We start from the raw sequence: 14722 nt of genomic DNA, 5'->3' as shown, positions 1-14722 counted from the left end.
AACTGGGCGGTTTCGTTCCCGGGGCTACGACGGCCCGACCGGCCCCCTCCACGTGGTGGAGGTCTACGCATTTGAACAAGATGGTCAAGAATATATATATCTAATTGGTATTATGGTGTATGTTTGGCCGTTGCTCGTTAATTTCGTGATTTATATGGCGGTGCCAGGTCGGGTTTGTCCCATACTCTTTACGAGTCTGGTAAGCTGTAGGGTTCTCCCACGCTATCTTGACTATCCATCAGGAATGCCGGGAGGGGCACGCTCTCCATCACACTCGATGTGAGGATTTGGCTGCCTGACAGTATTCCACGAGGGCCGGAACTATCCTCCTTATTCTGCTTGTGGAGTCGGTCTGCTGGCTGTGAAGACTCCACTTGTACCACGTCCCTTCGAGCAAGGGGTTCAGGGGGCATCAACCCCTTGGCTTTGGTGCTGTTTCCATGACGTGTGATGGGAGAGGACTCAGGGACGACCTCCGTCGGGGTCTTTGCAGCATTTTGTGCTTGAGTCTGGCCTATAACTGGCAGGTCAGGTTTTGGCATTGGATGGCTTTCAGTTCTGGGAGATGATGGTAGCGGTGACATGGTCTTCAAGAGTTGGTCGGACGAATCCTCAGGGAAGAGCTCGGCCAATCTCTGGGAGCTCAAAGTCGGTATTGTACCAAGGGGAAACTGGGTGGCTGGCATTCTCTGGTAATATATAGATGATTCTGAGGCTGGGTTTAGTTCCGGAAGCGGTGGCTCCGTTTCAACGTCTAGCTCTGATGGGTTCATAGGTGGAAGATCTTGGTCTTGCGAGTCTTCTTTCGAGGAGTCAAAGGCAAGGTCACCAGTCGTAGGGCCATGGCCAACTGGTTCTGGAGTTGGGGAACCCGGAGCGTCCGGTAATTCCTCTTCGAGGTCGCCATAATCTGTCTCCGCATCTGTCTCGTAGATCACTGTTCTTTGTGTATTCGCTGGACATTCTTTATCGTGTAAGGTCTCGGTGGTTTCTTCAAATAGGGTTGGCTTCTTCGGAGACTCTGATTGACCGGCTGGTGCGTTGGTGGATGCGTTACTGGCTGTGTTTCGATTGGATAGTGGCGAGTTTGGCACAACAGACTGCGTCAATGAATCGTCAGGGAATTGTAACATAGGCTCTGACTCCGGAATAGATTCTTCTTTGATGCGATTCAAGGTCGGTGATTCTTCCTTGATGCAACGGCTGGCGAGTCTCGCAGACACATGCTCCCGTGGAGAACGAGTGGCGCTATGGAACTGGGAAGACGTGATGATTGCGATGCCGGGGCTTTCGGGAGATTGAGACGAAGGTATTTCGAACTTGAGTCGTTTTTGCGGCGTGACTGGATCCCCCGATATTCGTGCTTGATCTTTTGCAGCCTCCGTTGCTATCGCTGCGCCCGGATCATTTTTCAGTTTTCGCATCTTACGCTCGCTCAAACCTTGTTGAGGGCCATTTTGCGGTATCTGGTCCCCAGTATCCTTGGAGTGCATTGTCCGATCATCGCTCTTTTTCGGATTTATGTAGGTGTACTCCAGCTTCATATCATCATCTGGTTCGATCTTCAGATACCGTCGCACATAGTCCATTTGCGTAAGGGTCTTATGACCCTTTGCCTTGTCCTTATCCTTCTTGCTGGTATTGCTGCCTTCGCCGCTCTTTCTGCGCTTCTGCTTCTTCTCGCCTCCGCCTTGAGAGCTTCTTCGCTTTTGCTTGGAGCCGGCATCCTTTGCACCTTGCTCGAACTTGACGCCACGGATACGATGCGGCTGCGGACGCGACGAAGGCTCATAATCGGCATCATGGTCGGAGTCATCATCGATCTCAATCACCTCGTGACTTTTCTGCGGGCGACTGCGGGATCGGTCCCCAATATAGTCGAGATCATCATCATTCGACTCTGGGTCCTGGGATATCGGTGTGACGAAATCAATCTGTGTGAGAGTCGTTTGATCTCGCAGGTCGGGGACAGTGCTTCTCTTCCAGGATCTCGACGTTGATGCCGAGGACGCGGGGGGGTCTGTTCTGGCCGACGCCCCTTTGGACGCGTTAGAACCTGTCGTAGGGCGGATCCTGGAAGGCTTATCTGGAGTTCGGAATTGTCCCTGACTAGTAGTATTGGCGGTTGTACCCGGGTTCTCCCCTCGTCTCATCGCAACTTGGAATCGGACGTGTCGTGCGGAAGTTCGTGGTGAGCCATAGGCGTTGCAACGGTGGTTGTCGGGTCCTGATCATGGCTGATTAGATTAACCCAAACCGAGTAAATTGATTCCTGGGTCAGCCAATTCGCGTCACGCGTTCCACTCCGTCATTCGGTCTGTGCGCCCCAGGCAGCAAGGCAGCAATCCCGCCCATACTATCCATACTACGCCCATCTTTCAATCTCTAATACATCTATATTATTTCTCGGAGATCCGAACCTTTCTCTATTGTTGTCATTTGACCAAGCCGTGAAGTTAATACATTCGTGCAAAAGCCACTACCGAGCTATAATGGCCTACCGAGCTAGTATGCAGCCCTAGGGCGTAGGTTTTTCAGCCCTGCTAGGCAGACTTTAGCTGGCAACGGACTCGCCGCTAAGCAAAGAGCCAGAGCAACAGGGGAACTTACCTGTTGAAAGGCAGAAACAACAACCTTGAAAGCAGCTTAACTCTGCGGTGCACCATGCTGAGCTGTTATTGGCAGGCCCGTCATTGGTGATTGATTGACTTACTCATGCAAGCAGTTTGAGTTCACTATTGCGTCACTACACGTTTCCGGGGAGCACCAGGATCCCATACAACAAGAGGATGGAATCTTCAATTTTCAATATCAGCGGTGACTGAAAGTCCTCGCCAAATCTTCCCTGTCATAAACGACCCATCCAATTCTACCCCAACTCGTCCGCTCAAAAGCCCATCCAAGAGCGCCCTACCCAGCACCATTGCGCTTCACGAGAACCATGCTCACACGATCCTTGAAACCCAAGGGACGTTTCCCTCTTCCATGGACACGTCCAGGCCTGCCATACCGGCGATGCATGGCCCATGTCTCCAACGTCTCGGACATCCCTTCAGTGCGTATAAGCCAATCCAATCCAGCCCAGCCAAAGAACCATTCCCACCTGTACAGAGCAGCTAACCCCCCAATCCAGGAAGATACCAAGCCCTTCAACGTGCCCATCCCCGAAGATAGTTTCGAAACATACAATCTCGACCCCCCACCTTACAGCGTGGAAACAACCAAAGGCCAACTAAAGCAACTCTACCATGACATGTCCCTGATAAGGTCCCACCCCCCTCTTCTCCATTGCCCAATTCAAAAAGTCTAGACCCCGCCATTAACTTTCCCAGACGAATGGAACTAGCGGCCGACAAGTTATACAAGGAACAAAAGGTTCGTGGCTTTTGCCACCTGTCGACAGGCCAGGAGGCCGTGGCGGTGGGGATCGAACACGGGATCAGCCGCGATGACAAGGTGATTACAGCATACCGTGCCCACGGGTTCACGTTGATGCGGGGTGGGAGTGTCAAATCCATACTGGGTGAGTTGCTTGGTCGTCGGGATGGGATCTGCCATGGTAAGGGTGGCTCTGTGCATATGTACACTAAGAACTTCTTTGGAGGGAATGGGATTGTGGGCGCCAATGTGCCGTTGGGGACGGGGATAGCGTTTGCGCAGCAGTATGATGATACCAGAAGGGTCACGGTGAATGTTTATGGGGATGGGGCTGCAAATCAGGGACAGGTTCATGAGGCTTATAATATGGCGAAGTTGTGGGAGTTGCCGGTCATTTTCGCTTGTGAGAGTGAGTTCCTCCTTCCCCCCCTCCCCTCCCCTTTCCTACCTACCTATACACCCATCCATCTTGTCCATCTACTTCCTCAAGACTATAGCACTAATCATCTAACGTTTCTCTCCATCAGACAACAAATACGGTATGGGCACCTCCGTAGAGCGCGCCTCCGCAATGACAGAGTACTACAAACGAGGCAACTACATCCCGGGACTACGCATCAACGGAATGGACGTTCTCGCCGTGATATCGGCAATCAAATACGGAAAGGAGTACGCCTTGGCTGGGAACGGACCACTATTGTACGAGTTCCAGACATATCGGTATGCGGGTCATTCGGTATCTGATCCGGGGACGTCGTACCGGACCAAGGATGAGGTGCAGGCTGAGCGGGCCCATGACCCTATCACGAACTACCGGGAGAGGTTGATCGATTGGGGCGTGCTCACCAAGGAGGAGGCGAAGGGGATGGATAAGGAGATCCGAAGCAAGGTTGATCGTGAAGCGCAGGAGGCGGAGAAGATGCCGGCGCCGCCAGTGAATCTGGATGTGTTGTTTGAGGATACCTATGTGCGAGGGAGTGAGCCCCAGCAACGGCGTGGGAGAACCGTCGATGAAACTTACTACCGGGGTTGATAAGGGAAAGCCACCGAAACTCTAATCTAGGTGGTGCTACTTTTTCATAGTGAGCTCATAGCATGTGCCTCAGTCTAGATAGGTGGTTATGTTTTAATGTAAATGGACGTCATCATGATTGGCAACATTGAGATGGTAAATAAAGGGCGTGCATATCCTAAGACTCTCATCAATATAGTTAACTCAAAAAGCATCTGATCCGTTGTAGATAGGTCGCAGAACATCGTCGATCGTCGAAATGGCTTCCACTAACCTGCCCTTGAGTACCCCCGAGAACTGCACTGCAGATTTCTCTCTCATCCCAGTATGTTACCTTCTCTCTACTCATGCTCTATGGACGTCTAATTCTAACAATCGAAACCCAGATCGGCTCTCAAAATGCATCCTTCTCAAAGCAGGTTGCGGATATCCAGCGTCTGATGCAGAAATCAGGCCTCAAGTATCAGATGCATGCCACTGGAACCATTGTTGGTATGTATTCTGCCGCATGCGGGTGTTCTCGATGCTTGAACGGACTCCCTCGTCGTGATGGTTGATGCAGGGTTCACGACTTTGATAGGGATTCGTTAGGCTATACCACCTAACTATCAGCCTTGTTCCCGAGCGCTAATGACTATTATTGAAGAGGGATCGTGGGACCAGGTATCCCAGATCATTGGATATGCCCATGCTTTGATCCATCAAGAAGGTATAACCAGGATTCAAACGGACATTCGCATCACAACTAGGTGAGTGTATTTAGGGTCCTCCCAGCTTCCATATGATTATCTCACACTGTGTAGGACGGATAAGGTGCAGCCGATGGAGGCTAATGTAGCCTCGGTGCAAAGGGCTCTCGCGATTTGATACGGCCATGGACAAGCCGCTTGGGCGCTCGTGGGATAATTTGCGTCTTGTGTACACAGAAAGTCTAGGTATTGGTAAAAGTCAGTATTTAGGATGTCAAGTGAATGATGAATGCCATCAAGAAGGCTCATATCCTCACTGTATCGGCAGCGTCCTAATTGCCAAAGCATAGTCTGCATCAATTCTCCTGCTAGAGGACGCAGGGGGTATGTGAAGATTCTGATAGGTTGGACAACTGGGCACTGTGTACCTTGTATGTTAGGCGCTCTGCTATGGAACAAGAACTCGCCCGACCATGGGTCAGCAAGCCTTCAGTACAATTGGCCGAAGAGGAAAGCGAAAAAGAGACGATGCTAATCGATCCGTAACAGTGCATCATGGGGTGCCCAGTATCGTCTAGCCCACTTTCGCTACGGCAGGTTGATTTGAAAGGTGCGTTTCACGGTTGCGTCCCGGTTAAAGCGATCGAGTTCGGGCATAGGTATCTATGCAGAACACGTATTAGCCGAGTCACTAAGGCTATTTTAGGACCTACCGTCGAGAGATAGATGTCCTATCATCGTGATGATTGCGGGGTACGTTGAGTCTGGATCCCTTCACTTGGGGATAGTGAGTCTTGATCGCGTTAGCATTACCGGGTCCGAGGTTCTCCGAACCTGACGAGGAGATTATGATGATAATTGGCAAAAGGGCAAATGCAACTAGCTGGAACCTCCTGCACTTCGGTGGATACGGGGCAGACTGGGTTTCTGGTGAAGTGGGAAGCATGTGGAAGTCATCGTTCGTGTGTCCTGGTCGGCCAAATCCAGTGGGTGCTGGATGGAAAGGCAGACACACCGGCCACTTTTGACTAACAAGAAGCTTGATTGCAGTCTCCAGGCCATGGCATCATACGGCCGGGGATAAGGCACATCATTGGACTAGCCTTGGCCTGGAGACTGCATCGACACACGGACGACCTTTGGGGGTGGGGAAGATCCTAGGTACTACTAGGCTCTGATCCTTCTATGCCTGGGAACTGGGAAGGCTCGCTGTCAGTTGTCCTCCCTCTTGCCCGTTCGGGAGTCTCTCCTCGTCTTAGTGCGGCCACTTCTCCCACAAATCCACCCACAACGGAGGCATTGTATGAAGCTAGGAAGACATGGATGTCGGACAAGAAAGGGTGGGTGGGGGTGGCGAGTTCAAGGGGACCCCCCCCCCCCCCCCCCCCAAAAAAAAAGCAAGGTGAGGTTGAAGCTGGTCTGGCCATTGATCACGGGGGCAAAAGTACGAGGCAGGAAGAATAAACGATACGATATGACAGGAAAGCCAGTGAAGAGAGACGGTTTCTACCATCGAGACTCTGATTCTGCCTTCATATGCCCTACCCAGAAAAGATCGGCAGCGTGGGTGTTCCTTATTCTATATGTCCCGACATTAATGGCTGGGATGAACATCCCGGACGCCCGACAACCCCCCGGGTTCAATCTGAACCCACAAGCCCACATCTGGCTTCCGCAACAACGACACGACCACTGTCCCGGGACCCTCCAGGCTGTCATGCAAGAGACAACCATCTACTGCATCGGAGCATGCCCAAAGCAAGCGATCTCAGATTCTAGGCGTAGGGAACCAAGGGTTTATCTTGGGTATATATGTCCGATAGTACCTAGCATGGCGGAAGCTGAGCTGGCTAGTCCAGACAGGCCTTGATACTTGGACCAAGAGATCCCGCCAGAATGGCTCTAACATCCCGGCCTCGAGATACCGGGCAGGATTAGCCTTGCAAGCTATCTGCAATGTAACATCTTTGCTTTTTATTTTAGGCATAGGCACATGCAGCCAACTGAAACCATTTGCCCCACAGTAGTGGGTGAGCTTTTGGTGGAAAATGTGCTCCGTACCTACTTCAGAATCCCATCCGATGCGCCAGTGATACGGAGTATAGGGGACTGCAACCCACAGTGATGATGATCTGCCTATGCGCGCAGGGTACGCGATCTAGTGACGGCAGGGAGTCGATAACGCCGTCGTGATAGGTGTGTTCAACATAACTCTGTTAGTAGGTTATGCGGAATCAATGGCAGGGAATATCTGCGGTGCACATCGGTATAGAATAGGAATCCTCGCCCTAGGTGGACAGGGTGCCAGGTAATAAAACCTGGTCTAGTTTTGGGACCACGAGCCAGAAGCAGAAGTCAATGCTTTTTTGTCTGCGTGGCCGCCCCGGGTGTCCCAGATCCATTACCTTGGGAGCGTCGTGGCATGCTCACACCCACCCATCGTCAGGCATGCAAGTAATTCTGATCCTAGCGCGCCAACGTCAATTCCTCAAAGATATGGTTCAGAACTGACCAAATGGCTCTGCTGTTAAGTCAAGGCGAACATTATGCTTGGCCACGATACAGGCGGGTATTATTTACTGCCCGCTGGAGTGGAACTGAGAAAAAAATGAGAATTCGGTATACAGGAAGGAAAAGAAGCCACATGCGGAAGTCCGCCCTGGGCAAGCCCCCGTCGCGGGAGGTCTCGACTGCATCATGACGATGAAGATCTGGGCAGCTCGTAGGTCTTGGCATGTCGTTCTCTTCCTCGTTCTTCCCTGGCGCAGGAGCGTCTGCCCCTATCAGGGCCAAGAATGCGTTGACCATGCCCACCCGAGTTACGGGGCATGCGCGCCGTCGACCCGTTTTGAGTCCTCTTGTCTCGCATTACTTTCGAGCTCATCGCGAAGCTCACCGCGATATTAGCTGCTGCTGCTGCTAGGCTTGGTTCCGGGTTAACGCCCACAAGAGCAGCCCGGGGTATAATGTAATGACGCTTTAGAAAATTTCTGAAGTACGATGACCACCTTTTTTTTTGGGTGTCTCCACCTCCGCCCATACACCGCTACTACGAGAGCAGCAATGTACCATGTAGGATCTGATACGTGACAGCTTGCATCATGCGTGTAATGAGGCCATCAAGGTCATGTTGTGAGGCCCGCTGTGACGGCGGTATTTCCACGGTCTGGAAGTCGGGGTGCGTCGGAGTTTTCTGGGTAAAAGTTGGAGCGCTACCGGCCTTGCAAACTGGGAAGATGGCGAGTGAGATTATTGCAGGTGAGCCGAGCACTCAGCACTAAGCACGGAAGAATGGGGGAACTGGGAAGATCACCCAACTTCCTTCCTGAAATTTGTCTTTGGCACCGGCTCGGTCGTCAAAGGTCGTTGGGTCGGCTGCAAGGGTCAAGTCAGGATCACGACAACGACGAGAGAGATCCCAAAGGGCCCGGACAACCTCGGGGCTGGGTCAAGGCCTCAAGCACTTGATGGACTAGATAGATCCAGAGAACTTGGTTCGAGTGGAGGATCGAAAAGCCGTTGGAGGGATCGGTCTGATGGGCTTTCCAGGTGATTGACGGATATTCTCAACATGCAGTAGCCCGGCCGTAACTATGCTCTTCTGAGAGCTAGCGAGTGCAGTAGTACTGTGGTAGGCTCTTTAGCCCCGAGTGAATTGGGCGAGACGGCCTGCTTCCGGCTGGCTTGGGAGGGTTCAAAGCCCGAGCATTCGCCAGTCCTGGTGCAAGTCTCCCTTAGCCCCCCTCTTTTCCCACCTACCTACTAGTAGTAGTAGATAGGTACTACAAAGTAGCCTCGCTTTCCGGCCTCCCATCGGCCTTTCCGATAATCCTCCGCTTCGCCCGGATAGATCCTCCATTCCAATGGAACCCCTGCGATGGCTTGACAAGCGTCTTTACACCCTTGAATAGTGTCATTCCGAAAATCTGGATCAAGGCAATGATCCCTGCTGGTCGATAATTCTCGGCCGGTGGGGATGCCAGCTGTGCTAAGGATTAATGACTGGACAACTTTTCCCTGCTGCTCTTGCCAATCGGAAACTGATGCATGCCGCCCCGGGAACCCAGGAGCACTTACTACTACTGTCAAACTGAGCATGAGTGGGTTGAAGAATAGAACTACTACACTACTGCTGGAAAATGAAACCACCATTCTCGCACCATCCCAGCATGGCACATCCCTTATCTGAAGAAAGACGGGCCATTGGGGCTACGGCAGACCGGGTGGGCGTGCTACCAATTGTGAAGATCCAGATCAACCATAAGCTACCAGGATGTTCCCTGCAGTCCGGCCTCTATCCAAGGTGTATACGTGAGTATGATACTTCCGATATCGACAGTCGATGTCAGTACGCTGGACTTGCTAATTTGAAGATTTTACGCAATCTGGGCGAGGGGGATAGTAATACCCTGACCACTGCGGTATTGTAAGAACAGCCTGAATACTTTCCTAGACAGATGGGCGAAAAGCCCCAGGTAGCTGGCACATGGTCTACCGAGTGAACACGCGCGACTGCTTTACCTATAACATTAAACGGAATTGGTCGATCGATTGCTGGGCAGACACATCGATCATCACCTGTCCTCTGCTTTCGATGAGTGCTACTTCGGTACGGTATTTGTACGAGCTACCTACGACCTAGCCAAGCTACTTAGGTAGGTAAGTATCTAGCTCTACAAGTCCCGAGTAGTGAGGAGACTAAGTGGGAGCTAAATGGAGGGTTCAAGAATCCAAAGTCAGAAGCAAAAACGGATCTCGCTTGCTCCAGCACCAACCCGGTGTCAGTCTTGGAGATGGGGACACCTACGAATATCAGATGCCACAATTAGTACACACAGTGAGCACCTATCTCGTCCTAAAAACGGAGTAGATGCGAGAGGGATGCCAAATATGCCAACAACAGTCAAGACGTTCATATACACCTAGCGATATGATCTACCACAGGTACAACAGCATGCAGGTCATTTGGATTTACGACTTGATGATGGCGAAAATCTTTCCTGCATGGTAGTGGCTCGGAACAGTCAATTTCCAGATATCCTTCCCAAGAGCTTAGTTCGTATTTTTCTATTTATTTCGGTTCTCGTTCCCAGCGAAGTGTCTGCGGGGCGGTGATCCAGCACTGAGGCAACCGAGAAATTTCAAATAATGAGACATCTGCGACTGTCGTACGATGCTGGGGGCTCTCTCCCTCCTTTGGGCATGAAAGCCGTGACGAGATGGTATTATCAAGTATAGTGGTGACCGCAGATCTAGTTCACCTGGTTTCTCTGCCGCCAACGGTCCAGCACCTTGTCGGGTGAGTTGATAGGACTAGTTCTGATCTATATCCTTCCGGCGATGCCCGAGTTTTGCAGGCAGTATCTGCACTAGACGCTCGTGTCAACCATTCGAAGAAGATTAGTGATTCATTCAACAACAAACTTCCACCTTGAGAGACGGGAGCTTCCCGGCATCACCGAAGGTGGAGAGTGGACAGTGGACCTATGAATTTGAAATAAAATCAGGGGGGGCCAGACGCTGTCGAGGTCAAGTGGGACGAAGTGGAATTCCGCCGACGAGTGGGTGGGGCAAGGATCCCGACAGATTGGATACTGCGGTAACTCCGTCCATCATTGTTTTTCTTTTTTGATTTTGTTAGCCCTTTCGCCCCGTGGATCTCCATATCGAGAGATGGAAGGATTAATGCCGTTTATTATCATGCTACCTACTCCCGTACCTTATAACCCCCCTTCAAAGGAGTTGCTGCGATGGGCACAAAGGCACAGGGAAAAGAAAAACCCCCTCACCTTCCCTGAAGATGTGCAGCCTCTCAGTTGGCTGTCACTTAATCTATTTAACTTTCCTCGAGTCAAAGATAAATTACGCAGGCTTATCTTACTAGGATCATGCAAATGCATGCGCCGCGACACCGTCTGAATTCAGCCCAGTCGGATAATGGGGGGCAGCGATCCGTGGATGGAACTTTCCAGCGGTGCGGCACCAACAACCATTGGGTCTCGGGTTCTGTTGAAGATCATCATCCATTCCCCTCCCCTCCGGTTGGATTGTACCATTACTAGATATGGAGGTACCGTGTACTTGTCGCTCAGAGAGATCAGACATGGTGGATTTCCCATATTGCCTTCCTACGAGCAATTGACCCTTGGACAAATGTTACACACCTTTTCCAGCTGCCCTGGTTTTCTAAAGGCTTTCGCAACGAACGAGTGTTCGGACCACTGGGCCCGCCACACTGGGGATGCTGAAGGACATTAAGTTATTAACCGACCTGACCGGCGTGGATTCATCATTTTGACCGTCTCGGCCCCCTGATTAGCGAGCGCATCTAGTCCAAATTCAATATGCACGGAACTATCAATTTAGTAATAGTGTTTCACACCCCGTTGTTGGATGCTCCCGGCAACTTGGGACGCCCGTGCTTTTTTTTTTCTTCTTGATTTTTTTTTTCTTTTTTTAATTTAGCACGGCGTCGGGGGTGTTTACTTAGTACTACCTAGTACCTACCCAATTACCTGGCGCCGGTGCCCGCAGGAAAAGAAAAGAAGAGCAGCCGGAGGAAAAAGGCAGATCCTAATGACCTACTGATGTATGCGTTGTCAATCTCTCTATTCTGGCCGCAATAATTGATGCTAGTGTGTCCCCTCTTCCACCGAAACTGCTACTTTAGAACCACGGTCAGCCCCGAGCCGAAGGAAGGCAGAAGATGCCTTCCAGGTGATCATGGAACCCTTGCGGTGAATCCAAAGGATCGTAAGTTGATTGCCTACGGTAGTACCCGTACTTTCCGAACGGAAACTGCAGAAAAGAGAAAACTTTCCGAAGGGGCATGATTTTAGCTTTGGAGACAGACTTCCAGAAGGCTAAGTGAAGTTAGTTGGGGTTGGTTTTGCTCGGCAGAAAGCAAGAATGACACACTACTACTAAACACTTACGTCTTTCTCGGTCTCCGTACTTCGCCCCGGAAGGCAACAATAAAGCGTCAAACGGGAAATTAAGCACCTAGTACATACATGCAGCGTGCGGGAGCTCAGGTATGTGGATCACTGGACACAGGACAGACAGGCCAAGTCAGTAGATTGAGATCAGACATTGGATGGGCTGCTTTTCCCGCCACTCGAACTGAACCGCCCACTTGGTTCACGGTTGGGTGCAGTTGGAGTATTACTCACACCCGTGGGTACCACCCGGCTCCTAGTACGAAGTACCCTGTACCTACCCTGTAGCCTGTAGGAAGTACCTCGGGGCATAGGTACTAAGTACAAGGTACTACCTACTGGGACAAGTTACTAGTACTTATTACTTATAGCCTGAGATGCTGTCAACACGACGTACGACGTACCTTTCCTGTCCAATGGTGCAGTGCTGCCAATGCCCCTTAATTATGTGATGGTGCTTGTCTAGTCCAGTCACGGCCAAGATTCCTGGTATCTTTCTAATTTTTCTTACTTCTTTTCAGCTTTTAGTAGGATTAAGTATTTCTCCATCCTGCTAAAGTCAAACTTAATCCAACCTGTCGGGTTCAGGGAAGAAATTGGGAAAAGACAGCCGACGGTGCTCCTCTTCACCCACCTCTGATGCTACTTACCCACAATAATGTCACCCCCCTGTCCAGCTACAATTATAGACTCTGTAGTGCTGGTGACAGCGGGCACTTTAAAATCCATGGTCATCTCCAATTTCGGGTAACGTCTTAGATTTTTTTTCAAATCTACCATGCCTCCACCACTTGTACAGTAACGGAAGACTGGCAAGCCCTTCTTCACTACTTCCACTACGCGCCTTTCCCCTCCCTCCCTAGTAAACTCAAGACCCTTATATTTATTTATATTAGGTCGCCGGGCCCGGGCCGTGATTGACTTCCCTAGATCTCTTTCTATGAGACATTGTTTCTCCTTCTTCGAGCACCCACTGACTAATTCGCCTTACCGAGCCCTGGGTTTGGATACTACCTACGTACTACTACCCCCCCACTCCAACGCTGGCTCTCTAAGCCCCAGTTTCCAAGTCCACCAGTACCCATTATGCCTGCTGGCAGGCCTGCTGTAAGCCTTTCCCCCTTTGGACTTCTGATTTGTGCAATACCTCTGGGGGTGATCATCTTGACACTCTTGTTTTTATACTCTTGGCCAACATTTACATCTCTCTTTCGATCGGCAACCCTCTAGAATTTACTAACACATCATGTCACAGGGATCTAGTCGTGAAGAGTAAGTACTGTCCATCCTCATACTTCCAAAAAAGAGGCAGAGGCGCAAGAATAGTTTACATACACAATTTTGCTCCCGTTGATACGCCGAGGCTAAATGTTCACAACAGCGACACACAGTCATTGACTGCCAGTGTTATGGACTACCCCATGGAACATGGAAGGCGATACCACAGATATCATGAGGGGGGTATGTCTAGGCAATTTCGACTCTCTCGGAGCCAGCTAGTCTGACTGAAACACTTCCCCAGCATACTTGTACCCGAACGACGAGCAAGAACTAGACCGTATGGACATGCAACATCATATGCTCAAGCTTGTCAACAACGGGCGGATGCTATTTGCTCCAGCCCAACGTCCAAAGAGGATCCTAGATATCGGCACTGGCTCTGGTATATGGCCCATAGAATTGGGTAAGAAACACCGACCCCTTCCTGGCTCACCCTCTTAGGCAGTTTCTCACCATATCTTTGCATAGCGTCCGAATTTCCAACAGCCGAGATCATTGGAACCGACCTGTCGCCTGTCCAACCGAACGAAGTCCCCGAGAATGTCCATTTCCTTGTCGATGATGCCACAGAAGACGACTGGCTATGGGGCCCCAACCACTTCGATGTCATCCATGCCGGACACCTTTCGGGGTCCCTGCCGTCGTATAAAGACCTATTGCGAAAAGCCTTCAAGCACCTCAAGCCGGGTGGTTACGTCCAGTGTGATGAGTTCGACCCGAAGCCAAAATGTGATGACGAAACGATGCCTCCAGAAGATCCCGATAAGTTCAGCGAATATGCCCTTCAAGATCTGATGGACTTGCACGTCCGTTCAGGCCAGATTTCAGACCCGCCACGGCAGTTTCGAGTAGCTCACCGCTTTGTACGCTGGATGCGAGAAGTTGGCTTTGAGGACGTTCAGGAACGTATCTCTAAAGTCCCTGTCAACCCGTGGTCTACTGATTCGCATCTAAGAACTATCGGTTCGTGGCACGAGGCAAACCTACTGGAAGCCATAGCTGGATGGTCTTACAAGCCACTCACGATCCTAGGCTGGTCAAAGCCTGAAATTGAAGTTTTCCTTGTCGATGTACGGAAAGCTATCCAGAACCGAGATGTGCACGCCTACATGAATTACTACGTGGTAACCGGAAGAAAGCCACACAATGCGCAATGAGGCCTTTGAGGGGTGCTTTATTGATCACGGCCTCAAAACAATTTTGAATTTGTTTCTTAGCGTCTATACCTGCCTTTTGGCCCATCATATCTTTTCATCACCACATGTTGTCCTCCTTCCATTCTTACCCCATTGCTTGTGTTGGCTAGCATTAGCATGAGATACCACCGACCACAGAGACGTATGTGCATAGAAGGCGTGCGGGGGTTTCTTTTCCTCCTTCTCCTTTTCCGACTGTTTCTCTTTTCCTAACTTTCCTTTCGTTTT

General features: G+C 50.8%; 5 protein-coding genes across 5 annotated transcripts; 3 read left to right on the top strand and 2 right to left on the bottom strand.

The window, feature by feature from the left end:
• Positions 1–83: 83 nt before the first annotated feature.
• On the bottom strand, positions 84–2230 carry BO94DRAFT_540297 (uncharacterized protein). Its single transcript, XM_025612888.1, has one exon. The coding sequence runs from the start codon at positions 2151–2153 to the stop codon at positions 189–191; it is 1965 nt and encodes a 654-aa protein (XP_025462124.1). The 5' UTR covers positions 2154–2230; the 3' UTR covers positions 84–188.
• Positions 2231–2941: 711 nt separating this feature from the next.
• Positions 2942–4411, top strand: BO94DRAFT_478525 (putative pyruvate dehydrogenase E1 component alpha subunit; the record flags this gene model as incomplete). The annotated part of the gene is made up of 4 exons (XM_025608691.1): positions 2942–3055; positions 3134–3267; positions 3333–3787; positions 3906–4411. 4 exons carry the CDS (start codon positions 2942–2944, stop codon positions 4409–4411), a joined length of 1209 nt encoding a protein of 402 aa, XP_025462123.1.
• Positions 4412–4649: 238 nt separating this feature from the next.
• On the top strand, positions 4650–5441 carry BO94DRAFT_503471 (thiamine-binding protein; the record flags this gene model as incomplete). Its single annotated transcript, XM_025609476.1, has 4 exons — positions 4650–4715; positions 4777–4882; positions 5037–5139; positions 5194–5441. The coding sequence occupies 4 exons, from the start codon at positions 4650–4652 to the stop codon at positions 5255–5257; spliced, it is 339 nt and encodes a 112-aa protein (XP_025462122.1). The 3' UTR covers positions 5258–5441.
• Positions 5210–6090, bottom strand: BO94DRAFT_540294 (uncharacterized protein). The gene is made up of 3 exons (XM_025612887.1): positions 5793–6090; positions 5508–5742; positions 5210–5321 (listed from the first exon to the last, which is right to left on the bottom strand). Exons 1-2 carry the CDS (start codon positions 6023–6025, stop codon positions 5697–5699), a joined length of 279 nt encoding a protein of 92 aa, XP_025462121.1. The 5' UTR covers positions 6026–6090; the 3' UTR covers positions 5210–5321; positions 5508–5696.
• Positions 6091–13263: 7173 nt separating this feature from the next.
• BO94DRAFT_478567 (class I SAM-dependent methyltransferase) lies at positions 13264–14455 on the top strand (the record flags this gene model as incomplete). The annotated part of the gene is made up of 4 exons (XM_025608694.1): positions 13264–13289; positions 13399–13478; positions 13540–13701; positions 13767–14455. The coding sequence occupies 4 exons, from the start codon at positions 13264–13266 to the stop codon at positions 14453–14455; spliced, it is 957 nt and encodes a 318-aa protein (XP_025462120.1).
• Between the last annotated feature and the right edge of the window lie 267 nt (positions 14456–14722).

Source organism: Aspergillus sclerotioniger, assembly GCF_003184525.1.
Source record: "Aspergillus sclerotioniger CBS 115572 chromosome Unknown BO94scaffold_45, whole genome shotgun sequence".
NCBI classification, from domain to species: Eukaryota; Fungi; Ascomycota; class Eurotiomycetes; order Eurotiales; family Aspergillaceae; genus Aspergillus; species Aspergillus sclerotioniger.
Note: the sequence above shows the minus strand (reverse complement) of the source record. Positions and strands in the feature narration are given on the sequence as shown.

Coding starts and splice junctions, on each gene's coding strand:
- BO94DRAFT_540297 (XM_025612888.1), bottom strand. CDS start 2,153: ATGAGACGAGGGGAGAACCCGGGTACAACCGCCAATACTACTAGTCAG.
- BO94DRAFT_540294 (XM_025612887.1), bottom strand. CDS start 6,025: ATGCTTCCCACTTCACCAGAAACCCAGTCTGCCCCGTATCCACCGAAG. Junction 5,743..5,792: donor AGGACATCTATCTCTCGACG/GTAGGTCCTAAA, acceptor TGTTCTGCATAG/ATACCTATGCCCGAACTCGA.